The 25,948-nt window shown below is 45.1% G+C and overlaps 2 protein-coding genes across 7 annotated transcripts in view; both read left to right on the top strand.

Annotated features, from left to right (window-relative positions):
- SETBP1 (SET binding protein 1) overlaps positions 1–25,948 on the top strand; it is a 326,031-nt gene that overhangs the window by 102,762 nt on the left and 197,321 nt on the right. The window contains exon 1 of one of the 6 annotated variants that reach the window (XM_039543814.1): positions 5,699–5,952. The exons of the other annotated variants lie outside the window; for them this stretch is intronic. Within the exon in view, the coding sequence (XP_039399748.1) occupies positions 5,761–5,952 (192 nt within the window). The 5' untranslated portion in view covers positions 5,699–5,760. Of the gene's footprint in view, positions 1–5,698; positions 5,953–25,948 lie in introns of those variants that run through there. 6 annotated transcript variants of the gene reach the window in all.
- Positions 4,768–5,466, top strand: LOC120407775 (40S ribosomal protein S8-like). The gene has a single exon (XM_039543822.1). The coding sequence runs from the start codon at positions 4,780–4,782 to the stop codon at positions 5,404–5,406; it is 627 nt and encodes a 208-aa protein (XP_039399756.1). The 5' UTR covers positions 4,768–4,779; the 3' UTR covers positions 5,407–5,466.

Here is a 25,948-nt window from a genome sequence, read left to right on the forward strand (position 1 = left end):
CTTAGAAAGACACTCAGGCCACGTCTATACTTACCGTCCGGGTCGACGGCGGCGCGAGCGACTTCGAGTCTGAGTTCATCGCTCGATCTCTGATCTAGACGATAGTCGAACTCGAACTCCGACTCGGTCTCCTCACCGCCACCGGAGTTGAGGAGAGCCGAGTTCGAGAGCAGCGCGAGTTCGCGGGGCGCGGCGTCGCGCGGGTTATTCGGGTAGGCTTAGTAGTTTTCAGCTCGTTCACGTTCACGCCTGCGCGTGCTGCATTCTCTGTAGATTAGGTAGACCAGGGTGCAGGCCAAGTCTTGATATTTTTCATCCCCTTAGATGTACAGCCTTGGAGTATGGGCCACAACCTTTAGTTACTCTAAAAGTGATCTATTATGTGGGGATCTGGGAATGGACCTGAAATAAATATTTTAATCGGTCTCAAACCACATAGTGGGCTGAGAACTGGGTGGAAGCTCCACTGGGTCATTAAACAGCGCACTAAGAATATATAAAGAGTAATTATGTTTCTGACAATGGGCCGGACTGCATTACCTAATATTCCACACACGTCAGGTGACTGCGGGTCCCGAGTCCCAGTGCCACAGCTAATTGCGTCTCAAGCATCTGACCTTTGATAGAATGAGTTTTACTAGATTAGAGAGACATGATCTTTGATTTATGAGTGCTGCCGTCACACCAGTACAATCAGTGGTTAGTGGGATGACAGAATAGGAGAGAGTGCATGAACTCCACCATGGCTTGTAGTGGCCTTCCTTCACCATTGCTCCCGTGAAACATTGCTATCAGCTCCGCATACGGTGTTGGATCCCCAGCTGCATGTCAGCAAGGAGGCTGGTTCTCTCTCCCCTGATTTTTACATGCAGCCAGTCAGTTGTAGGGAGCACATTGCTTTTACCACTGAGAGAATGTGAGTTTGAGCCCTTCCAATTCAGAGGCAAAATCCACTCTTCTTCTTCCAAGAGCTGAAGCTGGACTGCGGAGAGCCCCTGCCGGGACTCTGAAGTTCTGACATCCGGGAGAGAACTAACCTGGCTGTGCATTTGCAAGTTCCCTTCAAGTCCCGCTGCTGATGAGAAACGGGGCATGGCATTTAGACAGCAATGGGAGTGGAACCCAGCACATGGGGGAGGCTCACGTGCCCTGGCAACACATTTGAGATTTTCTCCTGCTTTTGGGCCCCCTTGTGTTCTCGGAGTCCCACTCCCGGCTCCCATTGATTTCCAGTTTTATCGGAGTTAGGCTTACAGGGCTTGATCTCCTGTACAGCGAGGAGCACTCCTGCAGGATGTCAAGCAACTTCTGCTCTCATTGAAGTCAGTTGGGAATTGCAGGTGCTCAACAACCAAAGAGAGGAATTATGTGTTGATGGCTCTGGTCATCTCTGAATTGTGTGGGATTCTTTTTTCTCCCATGGGGTGGGAAAGACCTAGATAAAATTGGAGCATAAGATTAGGCAGGTTACCAAGAAACCCGTAGGTGAAGAGTTTGGATTCTTCAGCTGATGACTGAGATTTTTGCTCATTGTTGTCATTTTCCTTGAAGCCTGTGGAAAATCATTGCTGCCCCAAGTTAGCAAGGTTTCTCAGGGATCCTCTGAGACATGGCCAACTGAGTGAGCTCTCTGCAGAGTCATATTGCTATGGAAGCATGCATGTAAAAGTAACAACAATCATGGTTGAAATTTTCAAAGCAAGCTAGGGGATTTAGAGGCACATGTGACTCTAAATCCTCTAATATAGATTCTGCTGTCTAAATTTGAAAATTTCAGCCACATAGTTACTCAAGAGCTCCCTTCCTGTGTTACTATTAGAACCTTAGGTTATTAAAATATTCACTCAATTACATCTCAACATTTGATCTCTGTCCTCCCTATTTTGCATTCCATTTTAAGTAAACTGGTCAGTGTCATTTCCTGGATCTTATAGATTTGCACTATATTCTTTCTGTATGTCTGTCCATCTGCCACTGCACCCTTTACTCTGTTAACAAAGACTGAGATTTTCAAAGGAGACATCAGAGAGTTAGATTCCCCATATCCCACTGAATTTCCATGAAAATATTGCATTTGGGTTTCTAAAAGTAAAGGAGAAGGTTTAAATTGAACCAAACTGTTGCCTATAAAAAAAATCACCTGACAAGTTTCTATACACCATACGTGGTGTTTTCAGAAGTGCTCAAATTATCCTACTCCCATTAAAGGCCATGGTAAAGCTCCCACTGGCTTCATTGGTAGCAGAATACCATTGAAAATTCCACCCTCCCTGCACCCTTCCTTCCCCCAATCTCACACTTGGGCTACATTAGTTGATGGTGTCTCTTAAACTCTGACCAACCCTCTCCACTACCTTGATAATATATATAACCTCATAGGTAAACCTTCCCCTTCTCCCCGTCACACACGTTCCCTACAATCGCTTGGCCTTTGGGAAAGAAACTACAAGGAGGAGCCAGCCAGTGGCTGATGCCTGAGGAGCAGCTGCAGAAAGCAGTTGCAGCAGGGACCCACGGACGCTGATGATGTCATCAGCCTGTTTCTGCACATTTAACTCTGAACATTCATTTGCTCTCTGTGCTGATTGGCCGTTTGCTCCAACCCCCTCTCACCCCATCTTCTCCTTTGTCTTTCCATCTCGCTAATCCCCTGATAACACAACCCTACCGGAAGGGTTTAAATGAGAAGCCTAAATCAAAAAAAAGAAAAAAAATAAATAAACAAATAAAATTGCAGGATTAACATGAAATTTGCAGCCATTGCATTAACACTGCTTCACATGTTGTCTCTCTTTCCCCTCCCTTTGTCTGTCTTGCCTAATTAGACTATAAACTCTTTGGGGCAGGGATGAGCTCTCGTGTTTGTACAGTACCCAGCACAATGGGACCCCATTCTCCATTAGGCATTGTGGTAATAAACACCATTCATACTAATGCAGTTAACATCTTACCATTCTGAATAAATTTATTTCTTTAACATACGGTGTAGATGCTTAAAAAGTTCACTGCAGTTCTCTCATGATTATTTAGTATTTGTATTACCATAGCACATAAGAGCCCCACCCCTGGGCTCGGATTCCATTGTGCTAGGTGCAGTACAAACAGAGCAAAAAAAAAAAAAAGAAAAGTCCCAGCTACAGAGATTATTGGTTCCTGAGTGCATTCCCCCTTTTAACTATAGAATATATTGCTGGAACTGGTAATATCTCCAAAGCTGGGATGCATTTAAGTGTGCCTGCTATATTAGGGATTCCTGCTGCCTGAAAGCTGTGTGATCACCGTTGTCTAGGAAGTTCAGATGACCACATTTATTCCACCCTTGTTAGTATTCTGCAGCTGTTGTGTTTTAGAATAGCCCTTGCAGCATAACCGAACGAAGAAAAAGATCGGTGTGTATAATCTCCGAAGAGAAACAAAAGTCATGTGAGTGAAAGTATGAACACAAAGGGATTTTGCATCTGATTTTATTATTTCCTACTTAATTATGTTCTTTTAATGATGTTCAAACAATTGACTTAGCCAAGGCACTGCCTTTATAAAAAAATATACTGCAAAAAATGCCCCCTTTTCCATGTTCCCATTTTCAAATGAATTCTCTGTGGCTGTGTTAGGATTTCCTGTGTGCTCACTTTTCACCAATGTCACGGCCAAAGGGTTTCCTGGCAGGAATGCTTGCAGAAACAGTGAGTGAAATCCTGGCCTCATTGAAACCAATGATAGATCTCCCACTGGCCAGGATTTCACCCAAGAAGTGAGTAATGGAATATATATCCAGAAAGGCAATTTTCAATTTATAAATGCCAGTATGATTGTGACCATTTTACAGATAAACAAGGTGAGGGCTGGAGAGATAAAGAGACTTGTCCAAAGTCCCACGCCAGTGTAATGGCTACAAATACAAACCATTTCTCCTGACTCCCACTCCTTAGCTCTGATGATAAATGGAAGCAAGTTAAGATATTAATGAAAGGCACGCAGAGTGCCCTAGCGTAGTATGATGTGAACATCTTGTTATCTAGTGTAACTATGTCCCCCTTACAGTGCTACTTTACTAGTGTATTTAATGTTTATTACATGTATACTCCAAACCTTTTAACACGTTAATGGATTTGTTTGCTTGTTGAAGAAAATTCCCTTCCCCCCCTCCCCTAGTGACAAATTCAAACTCTGGCAGCAAAAGGGCAGGGCACAAAGTCGCTTGATGGGCAAGAACAACAAACATCTCTTAGCGATACGGACATTAGAATTGAGTCATGTTCCTTGCCACTCTGATCCCTAGTGCTGGCTTAATCGTGGTAATGTGCTGTCTAATTATGGTAAATGCTGCATATTATTCAAATTAAAAATGTATATTGGCACTCAGTTATTCTGGCCTACAGACATTTTTACACGTTAATGTTTTCTAAGCTGAATGCCCTCCGGTAGGAACTGGAGGCTTTTCTGTCACTCCATTAGCTGAAATGGAAGAGAGCGTGTATGATCTTCCACCAGTCTGATTCTGAAAATGTATAGCTCTGAATTTCAAGGGGGATAAAGTGGGATAGGGTGTTCTGAGGTGCATGGCTCCTTCTGAGTAAACTGTGTTGTCTTTGTTGTCCCATGCAATCCAGAGCATGTTCCAAAATTTAGAATGTTGCAGCCATTTTCCTCAGAAATGCACATGTGGCCTGCAGCCACGTCACCTGAGGCTGTGGTCCTTTTAACTGACCTGGCTGAGTACCTCCATGGGAGCTCTCTAAGGGATGCCTAGCAACTGCAAAGGATCCGGCGCCGCTCGGGATGGGTATCTCTAGGGACAACTGGCACAAGCGTCGCAAGACTGGGGGCAAAAGGAAGCCCTACCACAAGAAGAGGAAGTATGAGTTGGGGCGACCTCCCGCCAACACCAAGATTGGCCCACGCCGAATTCACACAGTGAGGGTTCGTGGTGGTAACAAGAAATATCGTGCTCTGCGCTTGGATGTTGGCAACTTCTCTTGGGGCTCTGAGTGCTGCACCCGCAAGACCAGAATCATTGATGTGGTCTACAATGCTTCCAACAATGAGCTGGTGCGGACAAAGACCCTGGTGAAGAACTGCATCGTTCTCGTTGACAGTACCCCATACCGACAGTGGTATGTAGCCCACTATGCCTTGCCTCTCGGACGCAAGAAGGGTGCTAAACTGACTCCTGAAGAGGAGGAAATCTTAAACAAAAAGCGTTCAAAGAAGATCCAGAAGAAATATGATGAGCGGAAGAAGAACGCCAAGATCAGCGGCCTCCTGGAGGAACAATTCCAGCAGGGAAAGCTGCTTGCTTGCATCGCCTCCAGACCTGGACAGTGTGGCCGAGCAGACGGCTATATTCTGGAAGGCAAGGAACTAGAATTCTACCTGAGGAAGATCAGGGCCAGGAAAGGCAAATGAATGTACGATACACAACTAAAAGACCGAATAAAAACCCCTGAGTCTTGTTAAAAAAAAAAACAAAAAAAAAACTGCAAAGGATCCTGTAGCAGGGTGCTGGTGCAAAGTCACCTAATTAGCTCCTGCTCAGCCAGCCCCAATCAGGGGAAATAGATTGGGGCTGGGGAGATGTCTGGTGCGTGGCCTTTAGAACTGGCTGCACCTGGGGGCCTGGGGCTGGCTGGCAGTCAGAAGAAAGAGGATGGCCAGGGGAAGGTCAGTCTCCAGGCTGACTCCATGTAGGAGAGGAGATCGTCAGGCCTGCAAACTCTGTAAATAGTATCACTGGTGGGGGGAACTTGTGTAAATAAAGCCATGGGTGCTGCAGCAAGAGAAGCCTCTCTGTGCTTTATTGAGGCAGCAGAGGGCCTCAGGAAGAGGGGCGAGCAGAGGACCCGGTTACAGAGCCCAAATTCCATTCCTGCAGACGAACGAGGAGACACTGTTCTGATGATTCAGTCCTCCCTTTGCGTGAGCAGCAGTCATTCATATGAGGCATTTCAAATGGTAGGTAGCCAAAATGATGCATCTTAAAGTGTCCTAGGTGTGTGTTCCACCTGAAATCAGAGGCCACTTTTGAAACTGGTGGCATAACTGATGAACAGATACTATGTTGATGAACCTTCAATTATACATTAAACCTTACCTGAGATGGGCCCAAGCTCAACGTTTTAGTTCAATCTCACTCTGTACTTTCTCCAGATTTGTAGTTGTTTAGATCTCTGGCTTTGGTCTGGCCCATTATAGAAAGAGGAGCCAGCCACAATGTTCATATCCAGCTGCACATGCTGTATCCAGAGTCACATCATCAGTAAATACAGGCTCTTGACAGTTCCTCCTTGTGATGTTGCCCATGATGGGAAAGGGCACAGGTGTTATAGATATGATAGTATTGTCGTATTACCTATCAGATATCAAATGTGTGGTGCTATTTGTGAGTGGGGAGCACTTTCATATTACTTCATATGCATTGTATGTTCAATATGTAAATCAGATGACTTTTTGTTGTTCACATGTATGATGCATGCATGTTCTTATTCCACATTTTTGGGCTACAAATGACGTCGTTTTGAGCAAAGGGGGAAAGGTTCTTTTCAGAGCTGTTTAACACGTGCCAACAAGGGCACACCTAGGAAAGGTCATACAGCCTGGTTTATGTTAATAACCAGCCGCATGTTGATTAGCTGTCAGTTACTCTGAATTGTTTGAAAGTCTGATATTTTGCATGCACAGCTGGACACTTAGTTAGGCAGGTGATTGGGCAGGCAATATCCTGCCATTCCAGTTGCAGGAGGCATTTAAATCATCCCTATGAAGATGTTGTAGTGGTTTTGTTCAGCGTTCACGGTGATACACTTAATTGTGTCTTGTCACATTCTTTGGCTATCTAGGTCTTATTCATTTGACTGTTCCCCCTGCCCTTCACTCAGTGGAGCTCAAGCTGAGAAATTACAGCTGAAAGGACTTGTGTCCCTCGGGATTTAATTCTTTAAGGGAACAGCAAGTGTTCCCTCAGACTAGTTAAACTGTGCTCAAACTGTCCCAGGTCATTTGTTTTGGTCTGTTTATTTTGTTTCGGCTTCTGGGAACAGTTCCCAGTCTCCGTCCCCTAATAGAACAGGGCAAATGGTGGGGGTGGCGGTGGAAGGAAATATTTTCGGACATTTTTGTGAATTCTGAATTTCAGTTCAGCCATGAGCCTCTGCTCCTTGGAAACTTTGTGGATGGGTTTTTGTTCACATGAATATTAAGAAATGGCTGTTCTTTGAGTGAACACCTGTATTCATATGCAGGCAAGAGTAAATGTCGGAGTATGTTCTTGCCTCGTTCATAAGGATTCCAGAGAATAGGGAAAAAAGAAGACAGTTCTGGGTGTCCAGTCACATACAACAGATACTGAAGAAGAAATAGTCCAAGTCAGAGTCAGAGCAGATAGTTTGCAAACAAGCTGTCAGCTGAGATGGATATATACAAACTTTCCAGGTATTGAATAAATTGATAAAAATCAGAGTTTGTGCTTCATTTACAAATAGTGAAAAAGGGCGGGAGAGAGGACATTTAGGATACAATAGCAAAAATGAAAGTGCCAGGAAAGGCAGTGTCCTTTCAACAACAACAAATCTAAGTTGCCACTAATGCAAATAAATTAAGCAGCAACCCTATTGGTCAAGTTCAGAGTCACAGGAGTGTATCAACCCAGACCCTGTTGACTATTCTGAAAACTGTAAGATGCATCCTTGTAAAGAGAGGGGGAAGGGCATTAGGTCATCTCTTCCACCCTTTTCTGGTGCAGAGTTGTTCCCTCTGCCATGTTTCCCAAGGAGCAATCCAGTCTAATGTTTAATGCACCTGGTAGGAATTCCTTCTTGCTCATGCAAGCAGGGGCTTGGACTGGATGACCTCCTGAGGTCTCTTCCAACCCTAATCTTCTATGATTCTATGATTTTATAGCAGGTCATTTACAAGTAAAACAATAACATAAATCAGAGTCTTTTCCATTGCATCCCATACCATTGTTGTTTTCCAGATGTTGATGCTTTTGCAGAAGAACAGCTTGATTCATTGATCTGTTTTCTCCACCTGGCAGCTGAACAGCAGGGTGGAAGTCAGGACTCCTGGGCTCTATTTCTGACTCTGCCACTGATTCACTGGATGACCTTAGGAAAGGCATCTAACTTGTCTGTGCATTAGTTTGTCCATCCAGATAATAATATCTACCAAACTCCTAGTGGTTGCTGTTGAGGATTAATTTGCATTTGTAAAGTGTGTTGTGATCTCTGGATAAAAAGTTTCCATGAAAGCACCTATTATTGTGAATAGAATTAGGACTGCAGGTAACTCCCCTGGGGTTTCTCAAGTGTTCTCAGCGTTCAGTGAGCAGCAAAGCCATGGCTCAAGGGTGAATTATGAACCAGTGTTTGGAAAATATCTGTGGGTGATGGTGCGGGTGAGACTGTGAGGCTCAGACCCTTTTGCTCCCAGACTGGAAGGGTGGCGGCGAATCAGTAATAAGCTGACATGAGTGCAGATGCCGCTGAAGAAAAGAAGTCAGGATTGCTGAGCTGGAATGTGGATGGAATGTCCCTCTCTGTTACCCCTGCCTGCTCCAACCCCCTTCTACTCTGCGGCCTCCTCTCCCTCTCCCCCACCTCCCCCAGCCCACTGTTTCTCCAGGACTCAATCTCTGGTCATATACTTTGTGTGTGGCTGAGATGTTGCTCAAGAGGCTGCGTTCGGCTTTGTTCTGTCCAGAGATTCTCGGCTGTTTATCAGGCCAGATAATAAATTGGTCCCCTTGCCTCTGGCTGGATGGGGGCCGGGGGAGGGAAGCTTCCTTTTTCTCTAAAGGCCCTTGGGGGCCTGTGTTCTGGCCTGGGGAAGACAGGCTATAAATTTTACCCATCTCCTCTAGCAGGAGGCTGGATACTTAGTCACACTTGAATGCCTAGGTCCTGCTCGATAATGTAATACTTACTACAATAGATATGGCTAAGAGGTATTCATTACCGTGTAAACAGGGATTGCAAGGAGGGTTTTACCCCTCTCCCTTCACCTCAGATCCAAGTTGGCAGTTCACTTAGCTTAATCCACCCCGCAGCTCAGGTGGCTTAGAGAAGCAGAACTGCACGAGGCACCTCACAAATGACGGGAGAGCTACGAATGTCGAGCATTCTCAATTCCCACTGGCTTTCATGAGCGCTGGGGACTCCTGGGGCTCCTCAGAAGGCACTCAGTGCCAACAAGATTGGCCCCAACGGGCTTTATTCCATGGGGACTTCAGAAATTACCCTGGTGAGCTTGGTTTTTTTCCAGATCCCAAGGGTGAAACTCCCTCCCCTCACTGAGGGGTTGAGGCTAAAATCGTTTGTAAAGATGCCTTGAGATTGTTAACGGAAAAGGATCTTTGCAAGTGAAACTATTATTTTTTATTATTTAATGCTTTTTGGTTTTCAGAGTTGCTAGATCATGGGCTAGAAATTCCTTCTGACTTCCTCTGCGTTTGGTTGTGGAGCTGATGTACCCACAACAGGTCTTCTAGTTGATTATTGTGTCAGCTTAACAGAGCTGATTGGTATTGTAGTCTCAAAGAGTTTCTTCGACTGGTTGGTAAGCAAATCGTTTCCCTTGCCCCAGTTATTGCTGTCAGGCAGTATAGAACAGAGCAGAAAGCTTAAGTCGATCGTGGGAGAAGACGGGATCTCAGCGCAGAGAATTAAGAAAACAAATCAGAAGGACAATCAGAGACTAAGCAGCAGTGAGATAAACTGGGTGAACAACAAACAAATCTTTCTGTTGGAAAGACTGCTACCAAAGACACTGGGGCTTAAAGAATAGGGGCTGCGGGATGAGAGAAAGCTGTGATGCACTTTACATCTGAAAGCATCATCTGCTTCGAAACCTGTGTGCATCGCTAATGGGGCAGTTAGGGCAAAGCCATTGTTGGAGTCAGTGAGCAGGTGCACATGCCGCCAGGCAGCAACAGCTCAAGGAAGCAAAGGGGCCTGCCCATATTCTCCTGGCTCTGCAGAGAGAAGGGGACAGCAGCTGGTGGGGGCTGGGGGGAGGGGATGAGGAGCAAGAGATTGGGTGGGATGTGTAGGGGGGGTGAGTGGGTAACTTGGTCAGACATGCTTAGTGGTAGTGGGAGGCCCACCTTTAAGTAGACCAGGCACCATCCTGCTTTATTAGAATATTTGAACATAAAGTCATTGCAGGCTCAGGAGTCCTGCACATGTTCCATTTTGACAGTGCAGCGAATAGAAAGTGTCTGGAAACATAAGATGTTGGTGCAAGATTCCCTGCAAAAGACTCCTTGTTCAGCACAGATAATAAATGGAGTTTTTACAACCGCTTGGCAGCCTGTTCCTGGGTACACACTGAAAGGCAATACCCTGGGATGAGTAGGCTGCAGGAGGTTATAAAGTTACTCCTCCCTCTTCTTTCTTTCTTTTTCTTCTTCAGTCCTCTCACTGAAAAGCTCTTCCTCTCTCTCTTTTTTTTAATAGCCTTTCCAGCAGCCTGTCACTTTTTTCTGCCGCCCTCCCCTTTTCACTTTGACCTGTCATACTGTAAGTCTTATTTCACACTGACGAGGATGCATTAAATGAATGACGCAGACACCAATTTAAGGGAATTGATGATCTTCGGGTCCTGCTCTCTCATAGGTCAAATGATAATTTTGCCCCTTGGGTTAAATTCCGACGTTGGGTTGGGACAATCAGGATCGTTCGGTGCACTCTGAGCCAGTGGGAAACTGGCCCTGGGTGACTTTGGTCATAAACAACCATTTAAAAACTGGTCTTGAATAGGGGAAAGCAGCGATGTTTAATCTTTAGCCACATCCTCTCTCTTTTCCTTCATATCCCGTCTCTACACCCGCCTTTTGCAACAGCCCCTCAGTGAGCAGTCTGCTAAGGCCCTTTAAACCAGTTTAAAAAAATGTGACATGTTCTGTACTTCCTAAGCAACCAAAGCCATGGTCTAGTGAGTAGGGGTCTGGGTTGGCAGTTAGTTGACCTGGGTTCTAGTCTTGACTCTGCCACTAAACTCTCATGTGACCTTGGGCAAGTCACTTCATCTTTCTGTGCCTCTGCTTTTTCTCTGACCCTGTGTCTGTTTTGGGCATTTAGACTGTAAGGCCTGGTCTACACTAAGGGAGGGGGTCGAACTAAGGTACGCAAGTTCAGCTACGCAAATAGTGTAGCTGAACTCGAACTACCTTAGTTCGAAGTACTCATCCGTCCAGACGCCGCAGGATCGAAGTCCGCGGCTCCCCCGTCGACTCCGCCACCGCTGTTCGTGGTGGTGGAGTTCCGGAGTCGACGGGAGCGTGTTCGGAGTTCGATATATCACGTCTAGATTAGACACGCTATATCGAACTCTGAGAAGTCGAACGCTAGCCGCCGACCCGGACGGTAAGTATAGACGTACCCTAAGATTATCAGGGCAGGGACTGTCTCTCTCTGTACACCCAGAGCAAGGAGGAAAGCCAGGGGTTTTAGGAAGCAGTCCAGGGAAGGGAGGTCAGGGGGGGGGGGGGGGGAGAACTGAACTGCTGGGGGGGGTGGGTGGATGACTGGATCCCGCAGAAGAGGGCCCGTCCGGGTTCCCCTACCAGCCACCGAGGGCATGGCCTAGACAGGCGCAGGGCACTGAGGGGCACGACCATGATTAGGGCCCAATCTTGGTTGGGCCTCTGAGTGTTACCATATTACAAATATTAACAATTGGCTTTCTCTGTTCATTGCTTCCTTCATTTCCCAGGCCTCTTATCTTCCCCATTGTCCTGCCTTGTTCTGTTCCCTTTAAAATGTAAGCACTTCTGGGAGGGATTCTCCTGTGTTGTATTTGGTTTACAGCTCTGGTGCCATATACAAATATTGAACAATTAAATACAGCAGGGGACTGGGAGTCAAGATCACCAGTTCTCTCCTTAGCTATTGGTGTTTCACTGTGGCATCTTGAGCAAGTCATGGGTAACTTCTGTGTGTTGCCCCCACCCCCCGGTATGTCAAAGAGATATAAGAATGTCAGTAGCTAACGTTGGCAGGGTGAGAGTTAATTTATTAATGTTTGTGAAGAGCTTTAAAATCTTCAGGCTCTATGTAGCTGGGGCCTACAATAGACTTTGGCAGAGGGGCCCTCAGGAAAACAAAAGAGTCCACGGCTGGTTGTGATGATAGAAAGTGCATTCAGAGGTGAAAATCAGGGATAAGTACAGTGAATTTGCACTGGAGTAAGTGAAAGGAGAATCAGGCCCCGTCACATCTCTGCCTTTGTACACAGACCACTCCCTTAAACACTTATTCACTTTTTAGCCCCACCCATAAATAGTTTCTGAACTTGCCTTCAAACAATGATTCACTTAAATCCTGACCCCAAAGGGACAGAGATGAAAAATTTGGAAGAAATATAAGAATGGCCACACTGGGTCAGATCAAAGGTCCATCTAGCCCAGTATCATGTCTGCCGACAGTGGCCAATGCCAGGTGCTTCAGAGGGAATGAACAGAACAGGTAATCGTCAAGTGATCCAGCCTCTGTCGCCCATTTCCAGCTTCTGGCAAACAGAGGCTAGGGACACCATCCTGCCCATCCTGGCTAATAGCCATTGATGGTCCTATCCTCCATGAGCTTATCTAGTTCTTTTTTGAATCCTGTTACAGTCTTGGCCTTCACAACATCCTCTGGCAAGGAGTTCCTCAGGTTGACTGTGCGTTGTGTGAAGAAATACTTCCTTTTATTTGTTTTACGCCTGCTGCCTATTCATTTCATATGGTGACCCCTAGTTCTTGTGTTACGAGAAGGAGTAAATAGCACTTCCTTCTTTACTTTCTCCACATCGGTCATGATTTTATAGACCTCTATCATATCCCCCCTCAGTCATCTCTTTTCCAAGCTGAAGACAGCAGCATCAGCACCACTGAACATTTTAGTGGTTGACTGCCTTATACGCCCCTGGGATAGAGCAGTGCACCTTCTGTAGGAGAGACATGTCTAAATCCCTTTTCAAAGTTTGCATTTGGATCTAGATTAGATGCTCTTTTTGCTTCTGGGGTTTACCACTGTGCCCAACTAAACAGAAACTTTGGATCTTACCAGCCCCTAAACTTTGGGAGAGTTTGTATCCAAACACCATGGTTCCAGCCACATGACTTTCAAGTGGTAAAATCTGGCAGAGGATATTTGAGAGAGAGGTCAATTGGCCGATCCGTAATGTGGGGGTTGCCTGACCAGGTTTTTGAAGCAGTGTTTCTGTCAATGCATGTACAAGAGCACTTTGCTAGGTACTTAAATAGACAGTGATAGAGTAAAATAGAGACATCTGTGGAAACTAGAAACCACATTACTTCCAAATATGTGGGTTGCAATTGCTTGTAATGGCTTCACACTTGAGACTGACTGGAGGCCTGGAAAGAGGATACTGTATGAGCACTGGTACCACTGACAGCTCATGGGGATTCTCTCTCTCTCTCTCTGAGTACAAGGTGCAGAGCCGCTACTTAGGAGTTCTCCACTCCTGTCGCAGCAGGGACATATTCCTCACATTGACACTCAGTTGGGAGCTGAAATCCCTCCTTGTTGAGTATGTGCCCACTCAAACTGTACAGCAAGTACACACTGGCCTCTAGTAGATCTGCGCTGTGCTGTAGCTGCAGGGTTGAGAGCTGCTTCCGCCAGGATTCTTGGGCGGGGGGGGAAGATCCAGGTACAGTGAATGCACCAGTCTCTTTTAATCAGCAGTGATGCCAGTGCTGATAAAATATTAAAGCTATCTTGCCTCTCATCCCAAGGCTCCTGGACCATTCAGCCACCGCATTGCTGGAGCTGCAACTGGGCAGAAACACCGCAATTGACTGGCAGCTCACAGCAATGCCCTGCAACATTTTTAGGACAGGAAGTAAAAGATACCATATCCAGATTAAACTAAAGGTGTGCATGTGTGTGTATTGTAGATGGGTTGGAGGTAATTAGTCCAGCTGGAATGTACTCAGAACACCAGCACCTGCAAATAGATCCGTAGGAAGTTCACTTTGGCTGTATCTCTCACCTGAAAGATGACTTCACCAGCCCAGTGAAATCTAGCAGGATCAGGCCCAAATGATCAATTAGCTATGAATGAGTAACAACAATGGTGGTGGGTTTTGTGATAATGACACGGGCACCTGCCCATCAAAGCTTGGAATAAGAGAAACAAGCACTTCGAGTCGTTAGAAAAATCAGCCTGGGTTTCTTTCATACTACGTGTCAGCTGGTTGTCAGGAGAGCGGTGGATTGGTGGGAATGGATATTAATTTCAGATATTCAACCTATGGTGATTTCCAGCTTTACATTAGGAGACCTTGATTGGTACATGCATGTGGAAATAGAACTGAATTCTCCAACAGTATTTACACTCATTTTCATGTAAGGCATATAAACAAATGAGGATTTATTTTCCCCAGCTCCTTATGAGGTAGCCAGCCTCTTGCAGTAGAATAGATTGCTACCTACACAAAAACATCAAGTATCCTTTAGATCCTAGAGTGGGAGATTAGTTATTGCAAGGCCTCTAAGGGCTTAATGAGCTAACAAGGAATAATATTCAACATGCAGTTTTCCCAGGTACCAGTGACATTCCTGGGCTTGTGCCTCAATCTAAAAAAATCAGCTTGCTGATTTTCATTCGCATTGCAGTAAGGTTTCAGTGTAGCTCCTTTTAAAAAATGTCATTGATGTGTTTCTTTTAGCTAGGTTTACAGAAGAATTCTTCTGTTGACCTAGTGTTGTCTACACCGGGGGTTAGGTTGGCTTAACTACGTTGCTCGGGGTGTGTGGATTTTTCACATGCCTGAGAGATGTAGATGGGTCAACTTAACTTTTTAGTGTAGTCCAGGCTTATATATTTCTATGGGTTTGAAAGTTTGAGTGGTATTTCCTATACCTATAATTGAGAATACTAGTTGGTAAACCAGAAAGAATGTGGTTGTGGCTAAGACATTGGACTGGGACTCAGGATAGCTGACTTAAAGTCCTTTCTCTGCTACATAGTTCCTGTGTGGCCTTGGGTAAATCACTTAACCTCTCTGTGTCTCAATTATTGATCTGTAAAATGGAGATAATAATTCTTCCTTTCCCCCCATCCTTTGTTGGTTTTCTGTAGACTCTCTTGAGCTCCGCTATCTCTTACCATGAGGGCATACAATGGACTCTCAATCCCAGCTGGGTCCGCTAGATGCTACTTGTAATGCAAATAATAAAAGTAGTAATAAAACCTTGCAGACTGTTAGAAACTTCTTTAATAGACCCACTGAGAAAGAGGTATGATGAGCTTATTGGCATGTATGTGCATCCTTGCCTTCTACTGAGTCAGGTCCCAGGAAATCATGAGTTTTTTAAAAATAACAAAATTTTGTTTCTTTTTATTTGCCTTCTGGTGTTTGAGCATTTAGGTTCATGTTTTCCAGCATTTCTCTACTGCCAGAGGGGCTGGAAATGTTTTGTGTTTTTTTAAATGAAGACTGAAATTCTCAGATTCTAACTCTTGAAGCTGGAGATTTAAGCATCCCCCCACTATTGTGCGACTGGTGATATAATAACAAGAAGTGGGTAATATTGCAAATACCTCGTCCTTTGATCCACAAAAAGAGAAGAGGCAACAGAAATAAGCTATTCCTTTTACTCCCCCTCCTTTTGCTTACCGTTTTGTTTTGTTTTCCTTTCCTGACAACTGGCAAACTGAGGCAGAGGGAAGCTAGTGGCACAAAGGTACATCGCCCTTCATTTGTTTGTTTGCTCTGGACCTGTTGGGTTTGTCCTAATCAAGGGCTTTTCAGCCCTCCCCCCTTTTATTTATTTAGTTAGTTAGTCAGTCATTCAAAAGAACCAAAGGGGGTTCCCACCATCATCCGGGTGAGCTACAGAGCCCTCGATGCCTGACAGAACGGCCTGTAACAGCCAGCAGTGCGGCAAGGGGAGTGTTATCAATCATTCAGAATGTTAAAAGAGAAGAGGGGGCAAGAAAGAGAGGGAAAGTGAGAGGCGGAGAAGGGGGACTCAATTGAAGTAGAGGAATTCTTCCCCACCCCATTGTTGAAGGGAGCTTTTTTGGACATCTGCCCAGACACATGCCGAGTTAAAGAAGTGGGATAAATTCTAGAAGAATGAATTGGGAGAGAAGGGAGGGGGAGTACGGCAAGAATCAAGGGCTGTGAGGAATAATTGCAGCTCGCCAGACAAAGGAGGCCTGTAGGAAAATATGACAACGGTAGTGTCTCTTTTTCCTGTTTGTTTCAAGCACCCGTTCGGTCAGGAAGTTATGCTGCACTACCAAGACCCCTCTGCTGCACGCAGATTCTGAAAATAGCAAGATTTCATCAATCTTAATATTCTATAGCAGCGAAAGGCATAACAAAAACCAATGGCTGGAATTTAAAGCCAGGCAAATTCAAATTAGAAATCAGGCACTCTTTTTTTTTTAAACAATGGGGGTGATTAACCATAGGAACAAATTACGCAGGGAAGTGGTAGGTTCTCCATTTCTCGATGCCTTCAGATCAGAACTTGGAGGCCTTTCTGGAAGATTTGCTTTAGTCAAACACCGAGGGCTAGATTCACAGAGGAACTTAGGCACGGTGACACTGAGCATCACCATTTCTAACTTCTAGGTACCTAGATAATCACTGGGTTTCACAGAGCCTGAGTTTTCCACCTAGGCTCCCTCTGCAATGAAAGGGGAGAGAGAGGTGCCTCAGAATGGCATTCACACAACCCAGCAAGCTAGGCAGCTCCGTGCCTGGGCTAGCCAATGGGACCTGCGAAATGAGTGTGTCCTATGTGCTACCCCCCTCAGGGAGTTTGGCACCTAAGCCCAGGCAGGAGGGAGGCACCTCCTTCTGCTTGGGATTCTCAGCCACAAACCTTCTCTTGGGGATAGTCGCCTACGCTGTTTTTGCAAGAAGCCCTGGCTAGGGCACGTCTCGTGCCCTCTTCTCGCCAGTCATTTTGTGTACACTCACCTATGGGGGCCCGAGCTAGTTGGCAAGCTCTGGTCCCGCTTACAGGATCGGGCCCCACAGGCGAGCCAGGCAGAGGAGCACCTATCCCCCCTGTTAGTACTTTGCTCTGGGGCTCAGGCGTCTGGACACTTGGAACGAGACTGCAGTGCACATGCACTGAGTTCTGGTGCTTGCAGCGTTTGGCGCCAGCTGAGTGGGGGGGGGGGGGTGTTTGTGAATCCCAGGGAGGCCCAGTTCTGGAATTTACGCATTTCAAGTGGCAGTTAGGTGCCTAAATCCTTTTGTGGGCTCAGTACAGGAATAACTGGATGAAATTTATGGCTGTGTTGTACAGGAGGTCGACTAGATGATCTAATGGTCCCACTTGGCCTTAAACTCTATAAATCTATGAATAAATCATAGCAAATGCTATGATTTATCGGAGAACCTGTGCTAGCTCCCACCTCAATGACCAAGAAGCACCTTTGTAAATTGCTAAAATTTGCATTCAAATGAAATGATATTTTTGAAAAGAAAAAAAGATTACATATCGTTTGGTTAAGAAGTAATTTAGCCTCTTGGAAAACCTGTCTCTCCTTGCCCTCTCCTTTGCATCCCAAAGAGGACAGAGCTGGTGAAGATCCCAGGGACTGTGTGTCAGATGCTGTCTATCAGGGGAATGTGGGTTGAAAGAAACAAGGGCCCTGAACCAAAACTCTGGATCTGAACACCACCAGACTTTGAGAGGTCTTCAAAGTCTGGACTCAGATTACGATCTGAATTTTCCAAATGGTCTTTATCGTTATAATGGAGTGAACCAAACCTCTGGTTCCAGACACACCTGAAATTTAAGGTATTTAGAATCTGGAGCCAAATGTTGTGGTTTGACCCCATTCTCCGTTTCAAAGTCATGGCTAATTTCTGGATTTACCGAGGACTGGGTGAGGGTTAAGCTTTTTTATTTGAATTTTTAAAAATAACTCATGATGTAGCTGCTTTAGTGATAGCTAAGGTCCCAGATATATTAGACAAAACTGCAACCACAGTGCTGCTGTGTAGTCCACCTATGTCTCAATGGAAATACAAAGAGTTTCTTAGGGTACGTCTTCACTACCGGCCAGATCGGTGGGCAGCAATCGATCCCCAAGCGCTGTCTTGTCGCCTCCTGTACTCCAGCTCGGCAAGAGGCGCAGGCAGCAGTCGACTCACCGCGGTGAAGACACCACAGTAAGTCGATCTAAGTATGTCGACGTCAGCTACGTTATTCACATAGCTGAAATTGCGTAACTTAGATTGATTTCCCCCTCCCCCAGTCTAGACCAGACCTTAGTAAAACTGTTAGCTCAATAGAGAGCAGCAAAATTAACCTGAAGACTGAGTGCTCTTTCTCTTAGGCCATACAGATATGTAGTTGAAATAATTTCAATTTTGTATAAGAAAACATGGTTCTGAAGAGCAAAACACTAATATTTGGGGGATTTTTTTGAGTCAAAAGAGACCATTTAAAAGACAGTTCCCATTAGTGAGCAAGTCTCATGGTCCAGGGCATACGATGATCACCTGTCAGGGATAGGGAAGAAAGTTTTGCCACTATCTACAACATTCCCTAATTCATTTTGTTTGTCTTCTTCTGGTAGTTGGCCAGTGCTGGAGTCAGGATACTACTGGATAGGTCAGTAGAATGATCCTGTATAGTAAATGTTATGTCCATATAGTTTATGATTTCCTAACTCTCATGCCAAATGATCGTATGTTAAGACTCCATTACATTCTTAAATTTGCATAGCTACATAGTGGTATCTGTGATACCATGCTTCTCCTCTGTACTTAGACTAGCAAATACTTTATAGAGAAGGACAAATACACCTCTACCCCGATATAACGCGACTCGATATAACACGAATTCAGATAGAACGTGGTAAAGCAGTGCTCCAGCGGGGGCAGGGCTGCGCGCTCTGGCGGATCAAAGCAAGTTCGATATAACGTGGTTTCACCTATAACACGGTAAGATTTTTTGGCTCCCGAGGGCAGCGTTATATGAAGGTAGAGGTGTTAGGCAAAAATAAACCCAGGAGAAAATCCAATCATATTTTTAAATGAAATTGCTTTATTCCTCCATCTTCCTGTTCCTCCTTTGTATTTGCTTTCTGTGAACACTGGAGCAGTTGAACTTAAGCACACACAAATGTTTGCTATAAGGGTGAAATGCCTTTGCAGAGAGAGCCAGAACAAGCCCTACGCATTGCTTAAACCTACTTGGAATAAGATTTAGTGGTGCAAAGGTCTCATAGCATGGGGTGAATGTCACCCTAAGCATATTTCAGTGTCACATGCCTGAGGATTGAATTTTATACATGTGTATATGGAAGTGCTTGTGAGTTATCCAGTGAAGGAAGCGAAAGAGGAAGATAGCATGTGACTTGTCTGACTAATCACAACTAACCGGAAGAAGAGCTCTGCATAGCTCAAGAGCTGGTGTCTTTCCTCTACAGAAGTTGGTCTAATAGAAGATATTACCTCACCCACCTTGTCTCTCTAATCACAACTAAGCGATGCAGCTGAACATTTTGTATATTCACCATCAATCCATAGAGTGAGAACAGACTTGAACTTGGACTTGGCTTCACCACAACCAAAAGTTTTGTTAAGAGATCTAAATGCTTTATGAATTGGCTTATTCTCGTCCTTGCATGCCTCTGCACTCCATGCTTTCGGATGGTCTAGGAAGTGGAATTGCCATGACAAAATACTTGGAAAATAGTTGTTTTTAGAATGGTTCCAATCCAGCCTGAATCAGGAAGCTCTTGAAGATCACGTGAGAGTGTTTTGATCTGCAGGCTTAGCAAACCAAACAGGGTCATGTTTGAAGTGTTTGAATGTTATCTCAAGAGGAAGCATGATCAAGTGCTTTGGAAGTAAGATCTTGGATAAATCACAGGGTGTCAGGATTCTTTTTCTGGCTAAGGTACCATTTTTCTGTGTAACTTTGGGAAAGTTCCTTAAACTTTCTCAGAATGTCCACCTGGAATGATTTCCTATGACCCAGGCAATGTTTGTAAACCCATTGAAAGCTTCATTTCTAAGGTGCTGTATAAGGACAAAACAGCAGTAGTATCTTGAGGCTAGTTCATTGATGAAGTGAGGTCAGATGGGGAGAAACAATCTCCTACCTCGGGGCCTGATCCTATAAACCATTGTCATGCCAGCAGCCCTAAGGGATTCAATGGGACTCCTTACCTGAGTAGAGTTTCAAGATTGGACCACCACTCGCACAACACTGCTATTGCCACATGCTTATGCAGCAGTTTTAGTTCTACAGAACAAATCCTGGAAGATCCAGAGTTTGGATTTACGTGCATGGGGAACCCACATGGGTCACAGGGTACCAGTTCCCAAATAAATCCAATCATATTCTTGATAGCATCACATTCATTTTGCAGAATAATAATGGGATTCATTCTAGTTTCTTAAGTGATAAGTCTTTAGCAAAACCACCAACTGATTAACTCATTGAAATTCAGATGAACTGAAAGTTGATTTTGGCCATATCCCATTTCTCAAGTTTGATTTTGCTACGTTGACTACACACAGGATTTCATCTGTTTTATATTCATCCTGCTCTGCCCTGTTTTGGCCTGAATATTCCTAAAGTCCTCTGCTTCTAAGTGTTGCTTTTGAGTCTGAGTTTATTTTTGATAAGGGAATCAGTGATGGCTATAATGCAGTTTAATATAGGATTTTTCTATCTCTGAGTGTTTTGCGAGGAAGAGACCCATCTTTCAAGGAAAAGACCATTTGTTCCAGTTGTCATCATTTTATTCATCCAGTGACTATAACTTTAAAAAACAAGTTATAACAAATCATAATTATGCCAAATTTGACCTGCGAAAATAGAGGAAACCGAAAGAAAAGCATTCACAGAACAATTTAAAATGCAGTAATATAATATTTTGATCGTCTCTGGAGAACAAACATTGGTTTAATTTTTTTCTGGTGTCAGCCACTCCAACCATTTAGAAGCTCTACTTGAGAGAGGAGCGAGGATCAACTTTGAAATTAAGATTACCATTATTTTATGTAGGGGTGCAGGTGCTTAAAAAGATGAGGGAATAAAGACAAGCCTCGCATTTTGACTGCATTTAGCCTTTGTGTAGGATTGCACAGGTGTGCTAATTCAGTTATTTCATTTATCTTCAGCCTAACAACCTTTGCTTAGTAACAAAAGATCCAATTAGGCTTTCAAATTAATTCAGGTTTTGCACAAATGAAATGCAGTTGAGCTGCAAAATGCAAAATCAAAGCTTTAAATAGGAAGTAAACTGCAGCTATTGGGCAATTGAGAACCTACCCCAAGAAAATTCACATAGACAGTTAGGCCACGATTGGCCAATGGGAAAAGGTTACTCCTGGAGGTCTCAAGAACTGCACCAGATCTTCAGCTGTTGGACATTGATGGCTCCAGGAACAGGCTTTCCCATTACAGCATATAGTTGCTATTCCAGTCCAAAGGCTAGAAAGGAAGCTAGGCTGGAAGGTTTTCATGCATCTTTGTACCTTAGTTCCAAGGTTGGGATGGTGGCTGTGATTTTATATAGAATTACTCCCCATTAATAAATAGGTTATAACTTCAGTCTAATAATGTGTCTGGGGTGGGAGAGTCTTTTTATAATTAAAGATGTTGCTGATATTTTATTTAATATTTGTGTTTTGATTGCATCCGAAGACCTCAATTAGGACTGAAACCCTTTTGTGCCAGGTGCCGAATGTACAGATATGAAGACACAGTCTTAGCCCCAAAGAGTTTACAATCAAAGAAGGCAAGTAACATATGAAGGGTGGGAAAAGAATAATTCAAAACAATATATAAAATATTTATGTACATAAAGGCTGGGATTTTGAAAAGGACCCAAATCCCATTGTAATTCCCAGCCAGATAATGTAAGTGCCAACTAACCCCATTTGCCCCTGATTTCTTACAGCCATCATGGGGCTGGGGCACATGAGTTAGGAGGAGAGGCTGAGAGAACTGGGCTTCTTTAATCTGCAGAAGAGAAGAGTGAGGGGGGATTTGATAGCAGCCTTCAACTCCCTGAAGGGGGATTCCAAAGAGGATGGAGCTAGGCGGTTCTCAGTGGTACCAGATGACAGAACAAGGAGTAATGGTCTCAAGTTGCAGTGGGGGAGGTCTAGGTTGGATATTAGGAAAAATTATTTCACTAGGAGGTGAAGCACTGGAATGGGTTCCCTAGGGAGGTGGTGGAATCTCCATCCTTAGAGGTTTTTAAGGCCTGGCTTGAAAAAGCCCTGGCTGGGATGATTTAGTTGGGGTTGGTCCTTCTTTGAGCAGGGAGTTGGACTAGATGACCTCCTGAGGTCTCTTCCAAACTTAATCTATGATTCTATGATCATGGCAGAGGTGGGCCTTGAAGAAAGATTTGAAGAGGGGGGAGAGGTTAATGGCCTGACCTGTCAGTTCAGGGAGGGTGTTGAAAAGGATTTTGTCTGGTTTGGGAGGTTCTATTTCTAGTAGTAATGTTTTTTTAAACAAATTTGGCTGGGCATGGCAGGCAATAGAAGACAGAGATTTTCACAGCGAGGTCACCAATACAAGCAAGGCTGTGGTTAATGGTCATTGCTGCGCGGTCTGGGTGAAAGTCTACTTCCTCCTGCCCTCGCACCTCAAACAACCAACCACAAATGAGAAACATTTGCATCTTTTTGTGGCAGAATTCCTCCCTCACTGCTACGATTGCTCAAGATGAGGGCTGGCGGGGCACTGCATGGAAGCTTGCAAGGCCGTGCTATACAGTACTTGCCTGCATGGGTCTAACAGAGTCCTTTTGTCTCTAGGCCTTCCAGGCCTGTGCCATCCACACCTCTTTCACTGTGCTCACCTAAGCGTTATATTTAACCGAAGAAGGGGCAGATTGTTTGAGCATTTAGAAAAAAGTCACTAATCTTTAAAATCTTGTAGTGTTCATCATCACCGACTTCTGTTTCATACACCCATTAAATCCATCATGACATCATAACGTCACCCTGCTGGGATACACGTGGTAGAGCATGTCAAAGATGGATTCTCACATCTGAAGATGCCATTGCATCATGTCCTATCAAAGATCTGATGAAGAACATGTCCGGCAGGGGTGAAAGTAACACAGAAGACTGACCAGTATGGGGTCTGGCCCCCGGAAGGGGCGGGGCCTCGGGCGGAAGGGGCGGTGCTGGGGGTTAGCCTCCCCCAGCCAGCCTATCCGCGCTGCCTGGCCCGCGCCGCCCGGGGCTCCAGTGGCGATTTGAAAGGGCCCGGGGCTCCGGCTGCTGCCGCGGTAGTGGTGGTGGCAGCGGCCAGGAATCCTGGGGCCTTTTAAATCGCCGGGCCTCAGGGCAGCTGCCCCTTTTACTCGCCCTTTCACCCCTGATATCCAGGCAAACTATTGACATAACACATCAGAAGGGCCCTAGAAGCTCCATGTGGTGATACTTTAGGGAGCCAAAAAGACGTTTTGATCTAGCTGAAAACAGTGTAGCAAATTTCTTTAATACTGACAATGAATCAAACCATATACTGGACAGTCAGTAAATGCTGCATATTAAAAAAAAAAAAAGAAGAGGTGGGAATGGGTGATAGATTCTGTTTAATTCTAGGTTACTGGTTCAAATCTAACCAAGGTCAAAAGTGACTGAAAGTTGTTTCCTCTACCCCGCCCCCCTGCAGGCTCTTTGGAGGCCTAAAAGAAATTAGTTAGTGGTGTTTGTGGTCTATGCTGCAAAATTGCCACCACCACAGGTACTACTTGGCAGCCTCAACAAAAAGGCCATCAGTTCTTGGGTTTTTTGTTCTTTCTAAGTCTGTGGCCCTGATTCTTGCATTGCTATTTATCTCTGTGCAAAATGCCATGTAAACGGCCACAGATTCAAAATGGGCCATGGGAGCTGAGCTGCTGTTTCAGTACTAGGAACAATCCTCATTGATCATAGTTGAGGTATCATGTGGAATCCTCCACTGGGGAGGCCCGAGTAGAACTTGCTGTGTGGATGAACTGAGGACTTCATTTTCTGTGGCTGATAATTTGCCATTTTTTCCCACAAGTGCCACATTCTCCAAAGCCCAGTTTGCATGCAGGTTTTGTACTGATATAACTATGTTGGTCAGGGGTGTGATTTTCGTTTTCACGGGTATAAGTATGCCAGTACAACCCCTAGTGTGGACTCACTTATACTGGTATAAAGTTGGCTTATAGGAGCAGAGCTTATTTCCTCTCCTATACAGCAACATTTATTGTAGTAGTAGCACATTTATACCCGTATAACTAGGGCTCTACCAATGTCACGGCCATGAAAAATGTCTCCCGGACCGTGAAATAAGCCCTTCCCCATGAAATCTGATCTCCCCCTTGCTGCTGAGAGTGCCCCAGCCAGGGGGCTTCTAGCTGCAAGTGCCCACTGGGTTGGGGCAGGACAGGACTTGTCCTTCCCCTGCACGGCCGCTCTCACTCTCGGGGGGAGATCAGTACCTCCCCTTGCTGCAGGAAGCTCCCTGCCCAGCACCGGAGGTTTCCGCAGCTGGAGAACACTTCTGGAGGTGGGTCTGATCTGCCCCTGCTCCTGGAAGCATGCCAGCCATGGGACTCCTAGCTGCAAGTCCCTGCTGGGTTGAGGAGGGACAGGGCTTGTCCTTCCCTTGCATGCCAGCTCTGGGGCGGGGGCGGGGGGAGGGGAGAAAAGGGGCGATTGGACCCACGTCTAGGTACCTTTTGGGTTGGGACCCCCACGGTTACAACCCCGTGACATTTCACATGTAAACAGCTGAAAATGTGAAATTGACCAGTTTTAAAACCCTCTGGCCGTGAAATCGATCAAAATGGGCCATGAATTTGGTAGGGCCCTATGTATAACTGCCCCCACCCACTATAACTATACTAGTGTAGTTAAAATAGTATAACTTGTGTATGTAGACTAGCACTAATATAGCTAGCTAAAGAACAGTGACCAAAAGTGAATGGTTCCGAAGTGTATATTTATGGATGATGGTTCCTTCAATAGCTTAGATGCTTATTCTTCCAAACTCTACTGATGATGTATCTGCAAATGGGAGTACACAGGCTGCACTGACTTACCTGGCCCTCTTTTGCATGGTTATGTTTTGTTTGGTGCAGCCGATGTGAACTGTCTAAAGAAATATGAATTGCTCATGACTACTTCCCAGAATAGATTGGTTCCAATGCTTTCCTCCTGCTGGCTGCTCATTGGACCATTGCAGACTTAACGATGGAGCCCCAACCCTCTGTTTAACTAGGTACCAATGGTGTTTAGCTTAGAGAACCAAACAGCCTTTTTAACAAGCCAGGAGGTCGACCTGCCAACCCAGGGACTGGGGTTGACAGGGTCCTTCGTCGAGCTCCAGTTACAGCAGTGTTGGCCAGGCAGCAGTTGTGTTTGGCTCTTGTTGGTTTTTGATTTGCTGTGCAGTGCTGTACGTGGAAATGAAAAACATCTGGTCGACTCACACGCTCTGTTTAGGCTGGTTACACAAATGCATGATATTATGCAAGTCAGACCTGCTATCCCATTTCTCCCTCTTCTGAAGCATTTCATATTTTGTTTTTAATCGCATCAGACAGATGGCTGGGAAGATTCCAGGTGCTCTTTCTCAGATTGTGAGCCTTATGCTTGACCCAGCCGTGCTGGGTCAGCTTGCCACCAGCTCATTGTTCTGAAAGAGTGCCTTGTGTAATTTTTTCTAGCAGTGAAGCTGAGCAGGGCTAGTTGGTGCCAAGGGACAGGACAGGGAAGCTGGTGAAGTCCTGGCTTGAAACAGTACTGACCGGTTCAGATAGCTTCTTAGCTTGTTTACCGTGTTTTCCCTTGAGCTTCTTCCCAAGCCAGACAGATCTCTTAGCAGTCTGGGAATTCCTGTTTTTATACAACTGATAACCCTTTCACCCCACATTCAAATGAGTTTGTCTTATCTCTGAAGCCTGCGTATGATGTCCCATGTAGGGGAGGAGTAAGATATTAACAAAA

This window comes from Mauremys reevesii, linkage group 6, assembly GCF_016161935.1.
Source record: "Mauremys reevesii isolate NIE-2019 linkage group 6, ASM1616193v1, whole genome shotgun sequence".
Classification (NCBI taxonomy): domain Eukaryota; kingdom Metazoa; phylum Chordata; order Testudines; family Geoemydidae; genus Mauremys; species Mauremys reevesii.